The 19663-nt window shown below is 57.6% G+C and overlaps 2 protein-coding genes across 12 annotated transcripts; one reads left to right on the top strand and one right to left on the bottom strand.

Moving 5' to 3' along the window:
• Nucleotides 1-543: 543 nt before the first annotated feature.
• Nucleotides 544-7632, bottom strand: REPIN1 (replication initiator 1). 11 transcript variants are annotated; one of them, XM_037127349.2, is made up of 4 exons: nucleotides 7122-7632; nucleotides 6707-6799; nucleotides 4575-4772; nucleotides 544-3206 (listed from the first exon to the last, which is right to left on the bottom strand). In XM_037127349.2, the coding sequence occupies exons 2-4, from the start codon at nucleotides 6723-6725 to the stop codon at nucleotides 1489-1491; spliced, it is 1935 nt and encodes a 644-aa protein (XP_036983244.2). In that variant the 5' UTR covers nucleotides 6726-6799; nucleotides 7122-7632; the 3' UTR covers nucleotides 544-1488. The 11 variants fall into 11 exon arrangements, with proteins under 11 accessions (XP_036983244.2, XP_036983253.2, XP_036983249.2 ...); XM_037127358.2 differs by lacking the exon at nucleotides 6707-6799 and having other exon boundaries at nucleotides 4575-4701; XM_037127354.2 differs by lacking the exon at nucleotides 6707-6799 and having other exon boundaries at nucleotides 7122-7629.
• Nucleotides 7633-16495: 8863 nt separating this feature from the next.
• Nucleotides 16496-19582, top strand: RARRES2 (retinoic acid receptor responder 2). Its single transcript, XM_037127346.2, has 6 exons — nucleotides 16496-16597; nucleotides 17415-17611; nucleotides 17871-17975; nucleotides 18848-18943; nucleotides 19142-19269; nucleotides 19458-19582. The coding sequence occupies exons 2-5, from the start codon at nucleotides 17438-17440 to the stop codon at nucleotides 19256-19258; spliced, it is 492 nt and encodes a 163-aa protein (XP_036983241.1). The 5' UTR covers nucleotides 16496-16597; nucleotides 17415-17437; the 3' UTR covers nucleotides 19259-19269; nucleotides 19458-19582.
• The last annotated feature ends 81 nt before the right edge of the window (nucleotides 19583-19663 follow it).

The following is a 19663-nucleotide window of genomic DNA, read 5'->3' as shown; positions in this document are numbered from 1 at the left end:
AGACCGACCTTGGGCAATTACTAGTCACGTGACCTGGAGCCAATGCGTTCACCTGTAAAAGAAGAGTGGCTACCGCACAAGGGTTATGCAAGATAATTCAGGAAAATTTCTTTGCAAGGTGCCGCTCGAACAGTTTGTGGCTTATTTTTGTGCACCGGACCATGCCAGGTGTGGGTGACCTCTTCAGAAATTACTCAGACTGGCAGGAGAAGGGCCTATGGACACCTGTCAAAAATAGGCCCCCATCAGTATGAGACAACAGTGCCCAGAAGTGTCCAGTCAGAATCGATTCAGAACTTCTCCCCCCGACCTGACGGCACAAAAGGCTGAACCCCCGGAGAACTTGCCCCACTTGCTGGTCGTGCCCGGCCTTCCCTGGGGAAGGGCTGGAAGCAGGGACACAGAGGCTCCAGTCGGGGCACTTGGCCTGCTACCAAGTCCCCCACCCCGCACAGCACCCCCCCTTTCTCAGAGGGGACCGTGCTGCCCCTCCCTCCAGCGCCGCAGCCCTCTGGGGGAAAGGAACACGTCTCAGCCGCCAGCTCTAAAACCAAATCTTTATTCTCTAGTGTGAAAAGAAGGGTATGTGGTGGTTCTGTTTAGCCCCAGAAAACAGAACAAGGCCCAACAGGTAGAAATGACAGGAAAGCAGATTTCATTCATTATAAGGAAGAACCTCTAACAGTTAGAATTGTCCTACAATAGAACGAGGGCCTCAGGAGGTGGGGACTCCCTGTCACCTACCCCTCCCTTCCCAGCAGCTGACCCCGTCGTCAGTGGGCAGTCCCTGCCCACACGTGGGGTCTGGGAGGTGTGAGGCAGGGTTGGGGAGTTCAGACGAAGGCCTAGACAGGAGACTGCTGGCAGCGGGGCGATGCTCTAAGTGCGGGCAGGGGGTGGATGCAGCAAGTCTGACGGGCGGGGGACGCCCCTCCCTGGGCTGATCTGCAGGGAGGAAGGGGCAGCCACGCAGCAGACAGGTGTCTCCGGGACCGGGCGCCAGAGCAGCGGCCGGGCTGGGCAGCGCGGAGCGGCGCGGCTTCACCCCCAGGGCTGCTGAACTCGGCCAGCAGGTTCCCCCAGGTGCCCCCACTGGCCCGCTTTGCCTCCCGAGCGCTCTTCACTAAGGACTGTACCACACCTACTTCCAAAACTGAGCTGCAGGAGCTAGCTCACGACGGACGGACAGGGACATTAAGGCGTTACCACCAGAGAGGGGTCCTCTGTCCACGGTGACCCCTCTAGTGGAGGACAGACACGAAGGGGTGGGTGCAGGTTCTATTGCTACTTCTCCAGGGCACGGGACAGTGAGGACGGAACCGCAGCCACCACTGGCTGGAGGCTGGGCCCCCGCACTCCACAGCAGGTCCCCCTGTTTCTCACAGGGGCTGCTCACTCCCCACCCCCCAGCCCCCGTTTGGCCGGCAGCAGGCCGGCGGCCCGGCCCCACCGCCCCACCGCCCGCCCCACTGAACTACGCCCCTGCTCTCAGACATCGTGCTTCTTCTGATGGGCCAGGAGCTTCTCCTCGTCGTCAAAGGTCTGGCCGCAGATGGCACAACAGAAGGCGCCGTCCCGGATGTGGCTCTTGCGGTGGGTGATGAGGTTGGACTTCTGGCTGAAGCTCCTGTCGCAGTCGGGGCAGGCGTAGGGGCGCTCGCCGGTGTGGATGCGCCGGTGGGACACCAGGTTGGACTTCTGGCTGAAAGCTTTGCCGCAGTCGGGGCAGACGTAGGGCTTCTCGCCGGTGTGGATGCGCCGGTGGGCGGCCAGGTAGGGCTTGTGGCGGAAAGCCTTGCCACAGTCCGGGCAGACGAAGGGCCGCTCGGGCGCGTGGTCGCGCCGGTGGGCTGCCAGGTGGCTGCCCTGGGAGAAGCGGCGCCCGCACTCCTCGCAGGCGAAGGGCCGCTCCCCTGAGTGGACCCGTGAGTGGGCCACCAAATGGGTCTTCTTGGCGAAGTTCTTCCCACACTCGGGACAGGCGAAGGGCCGCTCGCCCGTGTGCTGCCGCTGGTGGGCCCGCAGGAAGCGCTCCAGCCGGAAGCTCCTGCCACAGTCCTCGCAGCTGTAGAGAGAGGCAGGGACACCCCCCTGGTTCCGGGGGGCCTCCGGCAGGGGCTCAGTGGAAGGCTCCTGCGCCGGTCTCAGTGGAGCCTCTGGGGTGGGCTCTGTCAAGGGCTCCGAGGGCCCCACTGAAAGCTGGGGGCTCCCTGAGCCAGGGGCCCCCTGGGCAGACCCCTCTGATCGCTTGTGGATCTTGCTGTGAGACAGGAGGTTGGGTTTGTGGCGGAAGCGGCGCCCACACTCGGTGCACGGGTAGGGCTTCTCGCCAGTGTGGATGCGCCGGTGTGAGGTCAGGTAGGGCTTGTTGGTGAAGCGCTTCCCGCACTCGGGGCACTGGTGGGGCCGCTCGCCCGTGTGCACGCGGCGGTGGGCAATCAGGTTGGGTTTGTGCCGGAAGCGCTTGCCACAGCAGGCACACTGGAAGGGCCGGTCCACGGCATCGCCGCCAGGCCGGGGCGCAGTCACTGCCGGGCGGCCCCTGGGCCGAGGCCCAAGGGCCTTGGCTGCTGCCTCCTCCAGGGCCTCGGCCACATGGACCCGCTTGTGAGAAACCAGCTGGTCCCACTGGGCAAAGCTCCGGCCGCAGTTGCCGCATATGAAGGGCCGGGCCTCAGGGGCAGGGGGGTGGCACCGCCGCACATGCGCTCGAAGCTGCTTTCGCCGCCAGAAGCGTCTCTCACACTCGGGGCAAGCAATGGGCCGCTTGGCAGCCGAGTGGGCCCGCAGATGCAGAACTAGGGGCACCCAGCCCCGGAAGCTCTGCCCGCAGAGGTGGCAGGCAAAGCCCAGGTCTGGGGTGGCAGCGGCATGCACCTGGCAGTGCAGGGCCAAGAAGGGGGCGTGTCGGAAGCGACGGCTGCATTCGGGGCAGGCCAGGGGCAGCCGGGCCTGGCAGTGCCGGGCGTGAAGCCAGAGGGCCACCCAGCCCGGGAAGTGCCTGTGACAGTGGGCACAGCGATGGACCCGACCTGGAGCTTGGCTGCCTGGCTGGGCCACCGAGGTGCCTTGTAACCCCAGCCCGCGGGGCTCCTTCTCCAGGGTCTGGGGCGACTCCTGGGAGGGCCCAGAAAGGAGCTGGGGCCGGGCCGGGCCCACGGCCAGAGGGCCCCGGCAGCGACGTTCCAGCATCGGTCCTTCCTCTGCTGCGGGTGGAAAAGCACAGTCACGCTAGAGGCCTACTCACCCTGCCCTGGTCCTCCCACCACCCCCGGCCCAAGGGCACTCGGCCCTCTGGGCTCCTAGAACCCTCGAGTCTAGGCTACTCTTCTAGACTAGCTCAACCTTGAGCTCCTAGACATACTTTTCAAGTGTGTTTGCCATGCGTCTTACTGACCGTGACGCTTCCTGGAATCCCCCCACCCACGGCAGCAATACATCTGGAGTGGAGCGAGCATTCCGGTGCTGATTACATAAACATTCCTGCCCCGCCAGAAAACACATCGCGTCTCCCCACGGAGCTTCTGCTTTCCCCAAGTGCGGCCCTGCCGCCCCTCCCCCGTCCCTACTGTTTCCTGTCCCCACACCTGAGTTTCAGGGCAAACTGTGAGGCCGGGTCAGCAAACATTAGCCTGATGGACAGATGAAGCCACCGCCAGGCACAAAAGGTGACAGGACTTGCAGTGGGCAGAGGGGGCGGGGACACAGTAAACCAACAGGACTAGGGAACTGTTCTTCTCAACTCCCAGGCCAGTGTTCCTTCCTCTAACACCTGGGTTTGTTGGGCTCTCAGAGAAACTTCTACAGCCTCCCATTGCTATTATCTTCCCTCTGGCACTAGCTGCAGCACGAGGGGAGGCTCTCTCGGCCCCCCCTGTCTCTTTCTGCCTCTCAGGGTAGAAGTCAGGAGAGCTGGTGAGAACAGCCATGCTGGGAACAGGACGGGAGCTGGCTGCTCCTCCCAGAACAAGGCCAGGCCACTGCCTGTCCAGACTGTGCCCACATTCTGCCCGCCTGCCCCCCCTCCACCCACCCACCCACACACATGATTAGGACATCGCAGGAAGGAAAGTTCTCCTGAATCTAAGAAACACGCACAGCTGCTGCCCTTGGGGCCCAGGGCTTTGGGGCGACCTCCCTGGGAGGGGGAGGAGAGATTATTGGGGCAAGAGAGGGGGCGGACAGAAGAGATTATTTCTCTGTCCCCTGCCTGGTCCTGCCCCAACCTCGCCAGGGGCCGCCCCATATTCTGCAACTCCAAAGCCCCGGGGAGCCCAGATTCCTGCAGGGGAGCTTCCTAAGCCCACTAATGTGGGGTGGGGGGTCTGGGTTAGACTCCTAAGGGACCCTCACTCCCTTCTGGAAACCTCCAGACACATCTTCCTAAGTTCCCTAGAGTCTGCCCTCCTCCAAGGCGCACAGACATGACTCATTCCCAACAGCCAGACTGAGCGTGGGGAAGGCTCCAGGATTTGAGAATGGGATCCTTCCCCCACAGCGCCTGCCTGCCTTGCCCTGGAGGGAGGCCTGGGCGCCGAGGCTGTGGGAACCCAACAAAGAAGGTCAGACTCTACCCTGGAGACCGTGGAGCTGGAGACGAGGCTTTTTCCAGCTCCTGCTGGGGACGCTCCTGGGGATACTTCTGCGGCTGTAGCGCCTGCTGCGGCCCAAGCTCTGGTAGCCCCCGGATGTCAGAGAAAACTGCAGAAGTAACGACACCCCTACCCCCATGGCAGAGCTCAGGCCTCCGGCGGCAGAGAGGCCAGCCTTACCTGCGGGGAGGGGAGAGAAAACATGCGTGAGGCTGTGCAGTCCTCCAGGGCAGTCATCTTTGTGTCCTCACCAGCCACAACCCCCTCCCCCAAACCGGCCCCACACCCGGCCAGCAAAGTGACCTTAATGGACAGTACATTAACAAATAAATTCGTCCCCTGCGCCAAGAAAGCACCCATCTGCGTTGGGGGGGTCACTTCCGCCACTGGTAAGGTCGCAGCACAAATTCTTCACGCTGGTGACCAAAGGCCGGACTATGGCAGCAACTCTGGAATCCCTGCTGGCTCCCCTCCCCCCACTCTCCTCCCCACGGGAATTCCAGGCCCGTTTCCCAGAGGGCTGGGCAGGCGAAGAAGTGTGACCAGGGCTGCGTCTGAAGCCCCTTGTGTCCTGGATGACGAAGGGCCGTGGAGACCCCCCCTCAACACCCTTTGTACTCGCGCCCCCACCCCCGGCCCCGTTGGCGGACGCACTGCCCGCGCTCCCAGAGTGGGCCCTCTCAGGTCCCGGTGCAGAGCGCACCTCGCGGAGCCTGTGCGCAGGTGCGCGGGCTCGCCCCCCACTTCGGTCGGCATGTGCCCCCCACACAGTGAGCACACGGTCACGCGCCCGGCAGGTAGGGCCGCCCCTGCCACCGGCCAGTGTGGAACCCCGCGTCCTCCCGGGACGAACCTCTCCGGTGGGGTGCGCGGAGGCGCTTCGCGCGTCCATGAAGCCGCAAAGCCGGTGCCGGCAGCCGCGCTCCCCGCCCCACCGCGGCGACAGCAGCAGGTTCGAGTTCACCACCGCCAGGCCCGTGCCCAGCCCCCCCGCCGGTTCCCAGCGCCACGTGACTACAGGAGCTGCCGAGGGTCAGTCGTGGGCTCCGGCCCGCAGCCACGGCCGGAGGGCGGGGTGGGCCGGGCAGTGGAGCCGGGCCGGCGGAGCGGCATCCCTGACCACCCCTAAAGCCCCCTCGCCGGCGGGGCTGGGGGCAACCACCAGGAGCCCGACTCGGTTGCCATGGCGACCACAGCCTGGCTCTTCCGGGACAGGCCCGGCTCAAGTTTCCCGACCCTTTGTCCCGGTGGAGGACGCACGTCCCTGGGCGACCGCGTGGTCAGGCTTGTCACTTGGCCAGACCCGGCTTCTTGGGCTCTCTAAAGGCTCCAGGCTCGCCGGAGCCTTCAGAGAGGACACTCCTGCCCCTGGGCCACCCTGGGCTGCGCTCCCCATTCCTCGCCACCTTGACCTTGGTCGTGCCAAGGAATCGCAGTGCCTGGGGGTCAAAGCCGCGCTGACACTCGTCGTCCGGGGGGAGGCGCGTTTGCCTGGAGTCTGGCTTCTGGTTTGTTCAAAAGTGGAGAAAGGCCCCATTGCGTGAACTTTGAAAAGGGAATGCCCTCCATTCCAGAAATTAGCCAAAAGTGGAGTTCTGGCGTCCGTGGCCGCGGGGTGTGGGGCCATTCTTGCTCGGGGCCATTTCGCTTGAAAATGCTCCGCAGCCGGTTGGCCAGTGCGGAGGCAAGTGGGAGCCTGTGCAGGTGACTCACCCGTTAGCAGGTGGCGTCTGATTTTCCAAACGGAACACTTCCTGGGCTTCCAGGCGAGTGCAATTTCATGTACTTTTATGCTTTCCAGCAAAGGCCATTTTTTAATTACACAAATATTTTAGAAATGCTTTCAAAATCTATTTCATCAGTAGGAAATAGAATATAAAATCTGTCATCCTCTTCCCTCCTAGAGTGAATTGCATTTAACATTTTGGTAAGTGTAGTCCAATGTTTCTTCTATGCATATCTGTGCGCAGTGGACGTAAACGGGATGTAATACCTCGCTAAGGTGTGTTCTGCCCTTTTCACTTACCACTACTGTGAACTTTCCCCCATTTTTTAGATACCCTTTTATAACGTGATTCTTAACGGCAGCATAAATGTACAAATAAATTACTCACGTTTCCTTTTCTGTATCATTAGAACGTCACCTTTCCTGTCTCCAGAAACCCTCTATGAAGAAGCCCACGTATAGTCTAGCAGCAGCCCATTATCTGCAAGAGGGAAAACTCCATCCACCTCTTGCAGATGGACTGTCTCAGGCCCCACTCATCCATCCAGCAAATATTTAATTGGTGTCGGCCATCTGCCGCTGTGCCAGGTGCTGCCTGATGACGAGCCAGGCAGAAATGGTCCCTGCTGTTTTTCCAGGATGCCTTATCCCCCCGGTTCTGCAATAGCAATAACCCTTCAGCTAGTGTTTAGGGTGAAATTAAACCAAAGGCTTGCTGGCAAATTTCCGAGTGGACGGCTGTTGAAAGCTGGAGGAGACTAGGGGGCAGAGAAAGGAAAACTCTTCACCCTCACGGAACTTACTTGATTGTGAACTCCTGCTGCAGACGGCATCCTGCAGACGGGGCCGGAAACTCACTGAGCTTCTTCCAAGTGTTTGTGGGCCGTGCGGGAAGGAGGCAGAAAGCACACGCCGCGCTCGCAGTGGTGGAGGCCACGTCTGCTGGAAGGGACTCACACTGGCACGGTCACCTCCATCCCAGGAGCCCTCTCGGCACTGGGACCTGGGGAGACAGGAGCCAAGGCCCACCCCGAGCGAGGCCCCGACTGCCCAATGCCAGCATCTCAGGTGAGAGCAGTCTTGCTAGGTCATGTGGAAACTCTTCAGGAAAAGATCAGCTGCTCCTGCTGCTGCAGTTCTAAAAATATCCTTAAAGGCACAACACATGCATGGTGCCTGGCAAGGACAGATGCTGTAACGGCAGCCTCAGTCTGGGATCAAATGTCACCCCTAACTCTGCAGCCCTGGACACTTGGCTGCTGCATATCTAGTCCCCAGAGTTTGTTTTTGTAAAAGAAAAAGAACAGAACAGGTCAGAAGGAAACTGGGGAGAGATCTCAGATTTCCTGCGCGGGGCGGGCTCCAGGCCTTGGGAGCACCAGGGCTGCGAAGTCCTCCAGCTCAGCACTTCTCACCTCTCCCTACAGGCACTGCTCCCTGGGCCAGGCCCAGGCCAGGCTCAGCAGCCAGGCTGACCAGCCCGCCGCCCTAGGTCCATGCCATCCGGGGTCCTGCTGGACTCTTGGCCCTGGCCACAGCGCCTCCTGCCACTCTGTGTGCCCAGGCTGCTCTTCCTCCGGAGCTTTTCAGAGTCGATCGTTCCCTCTATTCAGATTGGAGCCCAGGCACCCTCTCTTCAGAGCCCGCTTCCCAATGGACCTCTCTGTACGCCCCCACCTGTACACTCATCTACTCGTTCCTGTGGCTGCTGGGACTAATGTCCACACGCTTGGTCACTGAAGACAGCACACGTGTTCCCTTGCAGTTTGGAGGTCAGGCGTCCAGAATCAGGGTCACTGAGCCAAAATCAAGGTGTCGGCAGGGCCCGCTCACTCTGGAGTCTCCAATCGGCGGAGATGGCGTGCCTGCCTTTTCCAGCTCCTAGAGCTGAGTTCGTGGGTGATTTGTCGCCCCTCCCCCCCTTCAAAGCCAGCCATGTAGGGTGCCCTCGTCCCTGGTCACCAGTGCTTCTGTCTCTGCTGTGGTCAGATCTCCCGCTGCCTCCCTCTTATCGGGGTGCGTGTGATTACACCCAGGGCCGCCTGGGGAATCCAGGACAGTTGTGGGGCAAATACGAAGGAAACCTAAGAAGGACAAGTCTTCACTCTCCCCAGTGTCAAAGGGGAGGCACCTCCCCCACAGCCACCACCCTTTCCTCAGCAAACCCATAACTGTGAATTTTTCTGTCTCTGTGAGATTCATGTATAAAGAAGCCTTTTACCAGCTTCACAACCCAGAACGGTCTGGGAGCTGTCTCTTTGGACGGAAACAGCAAGGGGGATAGGGCCCTGGCCCCCAGTCCCCACTGGGGATGGAGCCCCACCTGGGGGCACACCTGGCCCCAAGCTGCAAACCTGCCTCCTGCCATAAAGATACGACGAGTGTGTTTTTCCTCTGAAGGCAATTTACAAGCACAGGTGGCTCCCCGACTGCCAGGTGGATTCAGGACAAACTCCGTGTGGCACGTGGTCCAGGCCTCTGGCCTGAGCACTAGGAACAGTCTATCTCGAGCACCTGTGTGTGACAGTGGCACCTGCAGGGTGGAGTAACAGGTGAGCTTCCTTTCTGCCTCTGCTGCTCTGGGCGGACAGCCTGTCGTTTGCGTCTTCTCCTGGTGTGAGTCTCACTCAGCAACGACACTGTCCCCTTTCCCTCCTACCTTTGTGGGCAGCTTTCTGCGGTTGGCAGGAGATTTTGTTTTTTTAGCTCTATCTCCCCAGTGTAATCTTCCCCCCCCAAAAATTCTTAGCTGAATCACATCTGCAGTACCTTTTGCCATATAAGGTAACATTCACAGGTACTTCATAGCACTTACCACCCACTTAAAGTCATTTAGGTATTTATTCACTTAGATGGTTTTTGTCTAGTTACCTACCATGACGTAAGTCACTTGAAGGCAGGGATTTGTCCTGTCTTTATGTTATTTATTTATTTTTAGAGAAGAGAGGGAGAGAGAAAGAGAGGGAGAGAAACATCAATGTGTGGTTGCCTCTCACATGCCCCCTACTGGGGACCTGGCCCACAACCCAGGCATGTGCCCTGACTGGGAGTCAAACCAGCGACCCTTTGGTTCGCAGGCTGGCACTCAGTCCACTGAGCCACACCAGCCAGGGCTGTCCTGTCTTTTTTTTTTTTAATTGATTATGCCATTACAGTTGTTCTGTTCCCCCCTTCATTCCCCTCCACCCTACCTCCCCATATCCCCACCATTACCCCCCCTTTAGTTTATGACCATGTTTCTCAAGTTCTTTGGATTCTATATTTCCCATACTATTCTTGCCCCCCATCTATTTTCTATCTACCGTCTATGCTACTTATTTTCTGTACCTTCTCCCCCCTTCTCCTCCTCCCACTCCCCTGTTGCTAACCCTCCTTGAGATCTTCATTTCTATGTTTCCACTCCTGATCTAGCTGTCCTTTTAGTTTGCTTTTGTTTTAGGTGTGGTTGTTAATAACTGTGAGTTTGCTGTCCTTTCACTGTTTATGTTTTTTTAACTTCTTTTTCTTAGATAAGTCCCTTTAACATTTCATATAATAAGGGCTTGGTGATGATGAACTCCTTGAATTTGATCTTATCTGAGAAGCACTTTATCTGCCCTTCCATTCTAAATGAAAGCTTTGCTGGATAGAGCAATCTTGGTTGTAGGTCTTTGGATTTCATGACTTGGAATACCTCTTTTCAGCCCCTTCTTGCCTGTAAGGTCTCTTTTGAGAAATCCGCTGACAGTCTGATGGGAACTCCTTTGTAGGTGACTGTCCCCTTAGCTCTTGCTGCTTCTAGGATTCTCTCCTTCATTTTAATTTTGGCTAATGTAATGATGATGTGCCTTGGTGTGTTTCTTCTTGGGTCCAACTTTTTTGGGACTCTCTGAGGTTCCTGGATTTCCTGGAAGTCTATTTCCTTTGCCAGATTGGGGAAATTCTCCTTTATTATTTGTTCAAATGAGTTCTCCACTGGTGGCTCTTCCTTTCCCCCTTCTGGTACCCCTATAATTCGGATGTTGGAGCGTTTAAAGATGTCCTGGAGGTTCCTAAGCCTCTCCTCATTTTTTTGAATTCTTGCTTCTTGACTCTTTTCTGTTTGGCCATTATTTGCTTTCTTCTGGTCCACTCCATTGATTTGAGTCCCAGTTTCCTTTTCATCGCTATTGGTTTCCTGTGCAATTCCATTCATTTCAATTAGTTTCGCTTTCATATGTTTCTCTAATTTGTGGCTATAATCAACCAGTTCTGTGAGGATCCTGATCACCAGTGTTTTAAACTGTGTGTCTGAGAGTTTTGCTATTTCTTCATCACTTAGATTTATAGGCTCTGGGGCTTTGAGATCTTCTTGAGCCATTTTTAGTCTGTTTGCGCCCATTAAGTCTGAGGAGCGGAGCCTTGGACTCCCAGGTCGCTGAGTTGTGATGCTGTATGTGGGGGCGGGGTCAGAGCGGGGAAATGGCGACCCCCTCGGCTGTTTCTTTCAGCTGAGTGAGGAGCAGAGCCTTAGGTGGTTCACCAGTGCAGGGCCACTTAGGTCACTGGGTTATGACGCTGTATGTGGAGGCGGGGTCAGAGCGGGGATGTGGCGGTGCCCTCTGCTGCCTTACGCCGCCGGGCCCGTCCAATCGCCCACTCCCTCGCCTGTCCACCCACACACAAATGCACGACCACAGTCAACCCGCAGCCCTGCTCCCTGGCTGTTTCCCCGCGGTTGCTTGCTGGTCACTCACCAGGTCCAACCCTGCGCCTGGATTCCGCACTCCCGAGTCCGTCTGACAGAGTTTTCCTGTGCAACCCCGCTCCGCCAGCTGCTGGTTTCGCCCCTCCTACAGGTCAGGCTGAAGAATTTGTTGTTATCAGACTTCCGAAAAGTTCAATGTTCTGTGTTCTGGCTGTGTTTTCTGTTGCTAATATTTTCTTGTCTCTAAACTTGGTGGTGTGAGAAAGCACGGCGTCTCCACCTATGCCGCCATCTTGGCGGAAGTTGTACTGTCTTTTTAATCACCACACAGCCGGCCCCTAGAATGGCGCCGGGCCCATAGTAGGTATTCAGTAAGTGTTTGTGGACCAAACGAATGAGGAAATGTAAGCACTCAACCCCCTGGTTAAGCGAATCCGATTAGACCACACCGAGCCGCTTAACTTCAAACTCTCGCCTTGGCTACTGCCTCTTGAGCAGGTGTTGGGAGCCCAGCAGAACTTTTAGTGAAAAAAAAAAATGACCACTTTTTCTTACAGAAAAATTCAAATCAGTATGTGAGTCAGGTCAAGAACAAGCAACTCAAAACTTGCGTCTGTAACACTCTCATCGAAGGACTCACTGTTGGAGGCAGTGCCCTGAACGTCTTCTCTTGCCTGGAACATGATTCCCAAATAACTGGAATGCAGGACCCTTCAGGGAAGCCGGGACCCCTCGGGGGCAGGAGGGCGCTCCTCTCCCTGGCCACCACGTTTACCACCCCGTGGTGATTTGATCGGAGGACCAGACATTGCCAGAACACGCTGGAATAAATCATCTTAGTGTCTCAGCCAGCAAATGAAGAACTTGACTTGACCCAGAAAGCTGCATTGGTACCCTTTCAGGGTTAAATCCTGTCTATCGCTAATATGCTGTATGTTTTCTACTCCAGACTGGGATCAGATGGTATCTTCTTCAACTTAATTCAAAAGACGAATCTGGACACCAGTGTGTGTCCTCCGAAAAGCCGAACGTGACTTGGGAACACGGGGACACTCTGGACAGGATCTCTGCGGTCTTCGCAGCCTGACAGGAGGAGCAGGCGTGTTTCCGAGTGTTTTGTTTCCTGTGAGCATGTGTGTTAACTGTTTGCAAAAGCCGTCTGTGCTTGCTCGCCAACCAAAACGCTGCCCGTCCCCTTGGCTCGGTCCTAGCCCAACTCCTCACCAGTACAACCGCTTGGTGACTTGGAGGAATCAGAATGTAAACCTGGCTTCAACTCCATGCCTTTCAACAGGTTCTTTCCTTTTTTTTTTAATACAATCTTTATTATATTTTTCCCATTACCATGTAGTCCCCTTATACTCCCACCCCCCCCCCCAGCGATCACCACCCTGTTATGTCCAGGAGTCCTTTTTCTTTTTTGCTCAATCTCTCCGCCCCCGAGCCGCCCCCGACCCCACCCCAAATAGCTGTTATCTGTTCTTCGTTTATGAGTCTGTCTCTCTGACAGGTTCTGAGAACAAACCTGGGCCACGGTTAAATTTGGCACCTTCAGAGTCGGCCAGTGACGTCTGTGTTCTCAGAACTGGTTTGCCTTCACCGTCTTAAAACAGGAATTCCTTCCTGACAGGGTTGAAGGTTCATTTGAGGGGATGTTATTAGAAATTACAACAAGATAGCATGTTGGCTACATACTAACAGTCTATTAAATTACTACACTCAACAAATAATATATTAATACTAAATCAAATTAATTTTTTAAAAAACTTGAAAAGTATGTCATTTCATAGCATCTAAAATACCCTCAGTGCTACCCTGGCCAGTGTGGCTCAGATGGTTAGAGCATCATCCTCTAAACCAAAAGGTCGTGGGTTCGATTCCCAGTCAGGGCACTTGCCAAGGCTGTGGGTTCAATCCCTGGTCATGGCATGTGCAGGAGGCAACCAACTGATATGTTTCTCTCGCATCGATACTTCACTCCCTCCCTTCACCCATCTAAAATTAATAAGCGTGTCCTCATATGAGAATAAAAACAAAAGATGAACTGCTCTCATTGGCTTCTCCCCCTGGCTGAGGTGCCCTCATCATCTGAGCCTGCGCTGGTTTTCAGTTCTATCCATCGTGCACCTGGGATGTAAAACCGTGACAACAAATTGACGTGATTCATGGGTCAGATGGAGTTAAAGGAAGTTCTTAGGGTTAAACCAGGAATCAAAACTTCATCACGGGCCACCACAAGTATGTAAGAAAAATAATTCCACAGCCTCGTCATTGGGGGAGGGGGGGAGTAGGGAGGTAAGAGAAAAGGGACTCTGAGTTTCAAGGACCTGACTCCTGCTCACTGTCTCCACCTAGTGGTAGGTCCTTGAGGGGGGGGTTACTCAGAGACTTTCAGCTTGGGTGTCTGCCTCCTGGTCACTTTGATTTGGGAAAATATTTTTCACTCACGGAAGTAAGTTTGTAAATGTACTTAATAAGTGTGCGTGTTTCTTTGATTTGCTGAATTTCCTTGAAAGAGTGATTACAAGGTTGTTTTTTTTTAAGGTTTTATTGATTTATTTTTAGAGGGGAAGGGAGGGAGAGAGGGAGAGAGAAACATCTATGTATGGTTGCCTCTCATGCGCCCTCTACTGGGGACCTGGCCCAAAACCCAAGCATGTGCTCTGACTGGGAATCGAACCTTTGACTCTTTGGTTCACAGGCCAGCGCTCAACCCACTGAGCCACGGCTAATGACAAGTTTTAAAAACTTAGTGGTATGCTGTCATTAAGGTGCATCTGCTATCCCAGTCTCAGTTCCTGCCACACTAACACATTAAAAATGGCATCCAGATTTCTTCGTGTTTTTGAAGATAAATGATGAAATTTATATGTTCATTCTCTCAATAAGGCCGTGTTGTTGGGGCTTAGTGTGAGTCACTTTAACCTTGTTCTTCTGCTCACAAAGCACCTGATTATTGTGTCCCATGGACAAAGACCCAGCTTTTCAAACAATCGGGTTGCGGGCAGAGCTCCAGGCGTTGGGAAAGATTCCATGTGTGTGTGTGTGTGTGTGTGTGTGTGTGTGAGTTTGCCAGGGCTGCCATGACAAAGGAGCACACACGGAATGGCTTCAACAACAGGGATTTCTTCTCTGCCGGTTCTGGAAACCTGAATTCTGAGATGAAGGTGTCAGCGGGGCTGGCTCTCTGGGGCCGCTCTCCTTGGCTTGCTGTGGTGGGTGGGGCTCTCCCTGGGACTGCTCAGGGCCCTCCCTCTGTGTCCAGATCCTGTCTTACAAGGCCACCAGTCACATCGGGTTGGGACCCATCCCCAGGACCTCATTTTCCCTTAATTGCCTTTTTTAAGTCCATAGCTCCAAAAACAGTCACATTCGGAGGTACTGGGAGTTAGGCTTCAACATAGGCAGCCTTCTTTTTCAGTAACTCACGGATTCTGGCGGAACACAGGTGAGTACCTCCATGTGTTTATCGTGTTGTAACCGTGCTTGAAGTAAACGTGATGTGCTAATCAGGCGGCAGTTACAGAACAGGCTGCACTCACAGACTCATCAGAGATTTCCTGTATTAAAAGTTTCCTTATGAGAGCTTTACAGACACCAGCGGTTACCGCAGCTGCTTCCCCAAGGAATGGCCCTGACCACACGAAGTTGGACAGGTGTCACCAATAGGTGTCAGCACAGCAGAGGCACTGCCTGCGCGTCCTGCTCCCAGATGCCAGCAGTGACCCTGCGGAGGGAGCCGTGGAACTGCAGGATGACGCTTGCAGATGACACTGAAACCACCAGGAGCAGGGCCGAGAGACTGCGCGTCACCAGGAGTTCCCTGGCTCCCCTCTCCCCGCAGGTCCCTGTACCAACTAGCCCGGTCGGAGATGAGGGAGGGCCCCTCGGAGGAGAGCTGCCATCTCCCAGGGGGCCGGCGCCGGAGTAAACCTTCCCTTCCATCAGCACCTGCCTCTCGGGGACCGGCCTCCGAACAGGTGGGCAGCCGGACCCGCGTTCGGTTACAATGTGGTTATTACCCCTACCTCCTTCCAGAACTCCATTAAACCGACGGTGAACAGAATGAGAGGCTTTCAATTCACAAGGAGAAAGAAGATGGGAGAGAAGACAACAGAGAATGAGACACACGACGTGTTTTACAAGACAGCGGGAGAGGCACCATGGTAACTGTGAACGGCCCCTCCCTGGGCAGGGCTGATGTGCGGGGCAAGAGGCTCACCTGGACCGGAAGGCACCATCTTTGCTGGAGACTGGGATGAGGCTGGGGCATTGGAGGACCCTCCCGGGCCTCCACCGTGCTGGAGACCGGCCAGGCTTTGCCTGGTGGAAGGGCCATAACCCAAATGAAGGCAGCAGGGGACGGTCAGGGTCCCCAAGTTAATATGGCTCTCAGCCTCTGACCCCACTTGGCACCCAGACAACAAGGGGCCACCTTCCACATATTTTCCGCACTTCCTCCTCACGACGACCTTGAAGTCTCTAATTTAATGGTCCACCTAATTTAACCAACTAAATTACTTTTTGTTAGAACCATTATGCATTGTTGGAAACCTTTGAAACGACTTCGAAATGAGCATCTTTCTTACAAAGCTTGTTTCAGGCTAACTCTTTTGTGTATCCAAAGGTAAGGGTTTTGGATCCCACGCTGCAGACGAGGAAGCGGGAGTTTGGGGGGATGAAGTCAGAGGGGATCCTCTATGTCCCATTACTAGGACAGGGCCTGGGAGCAGAGAGATGGTCACCCTGGTCACTGGCACACAGAGTCCCAGAGCTGCTCCAGATTTGCTCAGATGCGCAGGAGCTGAACCAGCATCCGAACGCTTTCCCGGACTCCCCACTCCCCACGCACGGGCCCTGGGAATCCTCCCCCCCCCCCCGCACCATCCCGCCAGGCTCCCGACACCCCGTGAGAGACCCCTGACTCTGTTGCCACTAAGGGTGGGACAGTCGGGCTCAGGACTGGCCTTGCAAGCTGGTGAGAGAGGCTTCAGACACCAGAGTCGTCTCAAAGGAAGCTGCCTCTCCATCCGAGTGTGGCCTCAGGGCCCGGGAGGCAGAAGAGGGAAGGAATGACTCCTGTGGGTCTCATCTCGTTTGAGGATGTCTGTGTTTCTGGGAAGAATGTCTGGAAGTGAGTGTGTCTTGGACACTGCGCACCCCAAGGGGCCTAAGAAAGGGGAGTCCCTACCTGGAGGCAGGGTGGGGGCAGGGCAGTCCCGCACCCCGAGGAGAGGCCTGGCCCAGACCTCCCAGAGCTCGGGCTCCTCGGCCCCACCTCACTTCTTCCCAGGCCCCCTGGACACCCTGCTCCCCAACCCTGCCTGGATAAGCAGCCAGGGTCAGGGTCAGGGTCAGGGTCAGGCGTTGGCGGGAGAGTGGGACGGGAAGGAGAGGCCCTGGGGGGCCTGCTGCCGGGGAGGCGGGTCCTAACAGGGTGGGGTGGAGCCTGGGGCGGCTCTGGGCGCTGGAGGGAGCCCAGGAGGTGGGGGTGGGAGGAGATGGGGCCAACCAAAGGAGGGAGGGCGGCGAGGGGGCCGGGGACCAGGGAGGGGCTGGCAGCCTGGCCAAGTCGCTGCGAGAAGTTAGGAGAGACCCCGAGGCACCAGAGAGGTGAGGAGGAGGGACAGCGGGCTCCAGGCAGCGGGAGAGAGGGCGGCATGGGGGGCGGTGTGGGGAGGACAGGGGCAGGCAGAGGGAGCCAGTCCAAGGGCCAGACTGGGCAACTTATCCAGGAGCCCTGGCTTCACACAACACTCCACTGTGCGGGAGACCCAGAAAGAACAGCAGGGGAAGGGGGGTGGTGCAGCCCAGGCGAGACCCCCTTTTTTCTGGCTTAGGCGTAGGGCCCATGGCAACAGGCGGCCCCAGCACAGGGAGGGTTAAGCATCCTCCCTGGTCCCCACCCTGCTCTGGCCCCTCCAAGTGTTTACATCCTTCCAGAAATATTCAGCTTCCTTTCTACACCCCAGTCTCTCCCCTGCAGTTACGGGGCTGCAGGGGGGCAGCTGGGGGAGGGGTGAGGACTACAGTAGCCCTGGGAACCAGCAGACCGGGGGAAGAGAGCAGAAGCGGAGAGGGTCTCTAGGGGCAACGGGGCAGTGGGGTGGGACAACAGGCCAGCAAAGGTGGGAAGGGCAGGAGGGAGGGGGCGACAGGAGTGTGTCCCTGGCTGCTGGCCAGGGACAAAAGCCGACTCAGCATCTGCCCAGGACAGGGCCAAACCTGGGCTGAGCTGGCTCCCGGAACAGTGGGAGGAGAACAGGGAGGGCGAAGGGTGAAGGGCAGGGAATACCAGGGGGATTTCCGCGAAGGGCCATGTCCTGTCCCTCCACCTCTGTCCAGAGCTCTGCGAGGCATGGCCCCCAAGTGCAGAGCCGGGGGTTGGCAGCTGGTATGAGGAGCTGAAGGTCACATGCAGGCTTTGCAGGACCAGGTGACTGAGGTGAAGCCATGTGGCGGCTGCTGACCCTGCTGGCCCTGGGGCTGGGCGCCGTGGGCCTGGGCAGGGCGGAGCTCTCGGCGGCCCAGCAGCAGGCCCTGCAGGTGGCCCTGGAGGAGTTCCACAGGCACCCACGCGTGCAGTGGGCCTTCCAGAAGACCAGCGTGGACAGCGCCACTGACACGGTGAGCAGCTTGACCCGAGGCGGGGGCAGGGCTGCACCCCGCAAGACCAGCTCATTCCTGGGGAGCAGGTGCGAGAGTGCTTGGGCCCTGTGCACACGAAGCCCTCAGGGGAAAGACCACCAACCCGGCCACCAACGCAGCCGTGCTATTCCACTGTGGGGAGGAGGGACAGTCCCATCCAGGAACTGTTCTGCCCGCCCAACTGGCTGCTGGCCTCCCTCTGTCTGTCTGTCTCTCTGTCTGTCTTGTCTGTCGGCAGCCCTACCCGGCGGGGACCTTTGTGAGGCTGGAATTTAAGCTCCAGCAGACCGGCTGCTGGAAGAAGGACTGGAAGAAACCCGGGTGCAAGGTCAAGCCCACCGGGGTGAGCGGAGACACGTGGCTGTGCCTGCGCGTGATGGGGCGCTTGCCTGGTGCAGTTGTGTGTAACTGGGTTTTGTTGTAGAGTCCCCCCCCCCTCCCATGGAGCCCGCGGTGGTGACAGCGTGGGTGGCCTGCGCCAGGCAGGGTAAGAGGAAGAGGTGGGCTACTGTGATGAGTTCACCTTCGTCCGGGTTCCTCCTGGGCCGTCAGGGCCCTGGCGGAGGCCCCTGGTGTGGGGCGGGGCTGGCCCCAGGCCTGGTGAATTCCACTTTCTGTGAGTCTTCAAGTGGAGACGGGCCAACCATCTGGGCTGATCCCTAACAGGGTTTGGCTGTAGTCCGACGCCTTGGGGGCGACCTTGGCCACAGGGGAGATGCTGGGCTGGGGGGCAGGCTGCGGGGCTCTAGCCCCGGCTCTGCGCAGCCCCAGCTGTGTGGTTTCTCAGGCTCTGCAAAGGCCTCAGTTCCCAGCAGCTGTTGGGGGGGTTATATCATGGTTTTCCAGACTTTGCGCCCAATCCTTGTGCTCAAAGCCAACCTTAAAAGAAAATGCAAATAAATGCACTAGCAGACAACAGGGTGGGTCTGGGGGAAGGCAGGGGGGACCCCCATCTGAGGCGGCTTCCTGCCTGCACACGCCCATGCACACTCACTCTCTAAAGTTTTGAAAACTGCAGCACAGTTTCACTAATTCCCCAGTCCCAGGCCCAGGGCAGGCTGTGCCTGAAGCCAACTGGAGGGCTGGACCCTTGCCCCTCTGCTCTAGGGCCTGCAGGGGACAGGACCCCGATGCAGGCAGCCTGCAGTCCCTAGCCTCCGCCCTCCTGAGGCCACAGGCCTCCCCTCACCCCTGGCCCCGTGCCCCTCTCCCCAGAGGAAGCGGACATGCCTGGCGTGCGTCAAGCTGGACCGGGAGTTTAAAGTCCTGGGCCGGATGGTCCACTGCCCCATGGAGATGCAGGCTCAACGGGTGAGAGTGGGCAGAGGACCAAGGGGAGAGGTTGGGGAAGGGGCCTGTGGGGCAGGTGAGAGGCAGAAGCCTCGACGGGGGAGTGGGAAGGGCGAGTGGAGGGGGAAGAGGGGTGAAGAGGGGGCGAGGAAAGTGAGGAGAGGGAGAAGGGGCCGGGACGGCGGGCCCACTCGGGGCTGAGCGGGCCGGCGCTGGCAGGGGCCCCAGGAGTACCAGGAGACCCGGTGCAGCAGCGTGGAGCAGATCGGCGAGGACCCCCACAGCTTCTACTTCCCGGGGCAATTTGCCTTCCTCAAGGCCTCTCCCCCGAGCTGAGGCCCTGACCGGTAGGTGGCCAGGAGGGCAGGAGGACGGTGGCATGGGGACAGCCCTGGGTGGGGTCTGGGAGGAGGACAAGGCTGGTGCTGAACTGCCAGAGGAGTGAGGACAGGGACTTGGGAGCCCGGGAGAAGTTGGGACCAGAACGGAAACAGCCTCCCTCACACCCGGATCTTGTCTCTGTCCTTTGCTCTAGCACTTCGTCCGCCTTCTGGACAGCGGTGGGAGGTAGCCGGTGGAAGCCAGCCCTCCCTCCCTGCGCCCTGGGAGGGCCATCCCGACCCCCAAGCTAATAAACTGCTCTCAGAGCCCTGTTCTCTCCTCCCCTCTGCTGACTGGTGGGGCCATGAGGGAGGCAGGGCTGGGGGACTCCTGCAGGAGAAAGCAAAGCTCCAGGAAAGC

The sequence above is a fragment of the Artibeus jamaicensis genome, unplaced genomic scaffold (assembly GCF_021234435.1).
Source record: "Artibeus jamaicensis isolate MK-2021 breed Jamaican fruit bat unplaced genomic scaffold, CSHL_Jam_final contig_718, whole genome shotgun sequence".
Lineage (NCBI taxonomy): Eukaryota > Metazoa > Chordata > Mammalia > Chiroptera > Phyllostomidae > Artibeus > Artibeus jamaicensis.
Note: the sequence above shows the minus strand (reverse complement) of the source record. Positions and strands in the feature narration are given on the sequence as shown.

Coding starts and splice junctions, on each gene's coding strand:
- REPIN1 (XM_053671897.1), bottom strand. CDS start 5,348: ATGCCGACCGAAGTGGGGGGCGAGCCCGCGCACCTGCGCACAGGCTCC. Junction 4,702..5,246: donor CCACTCTGGGAGCGCGGGCA/GTGCGTCCGCCA, acceptor TTACTTCTGCAG/TTTTCTCTGACATCCGGGGG. Junction 3,207..4,574: donor CCAGCTCCACGGTCTCCAGG/GTAGAGTCTGAC, acceptor TTCCACCCGCAG/CAGAGGAAGGACCGATGCTG.
- RARRES2 (XM_037127346.2), top strand. CDS start 17,438: ATGTGGCGGCTGCTGACCCTGCTGGCCCTGGGGCTGGGCGCCGTGGGC. Junction 17,612..17,870: donor TGGACAGCGCCACTGACACG/GTGAGCAGCTTG, acceptor GTCTGTCGGCAG/CCCTACCCGGCGGGGACCTT. Junction 17,976..18,847: donor GCAAGGTCAAGCCCACCGGG/GTGAGCGGAGAC, acceptor CCCTCTCCCCAG/AGGAAGCGGACATGCCTGGC.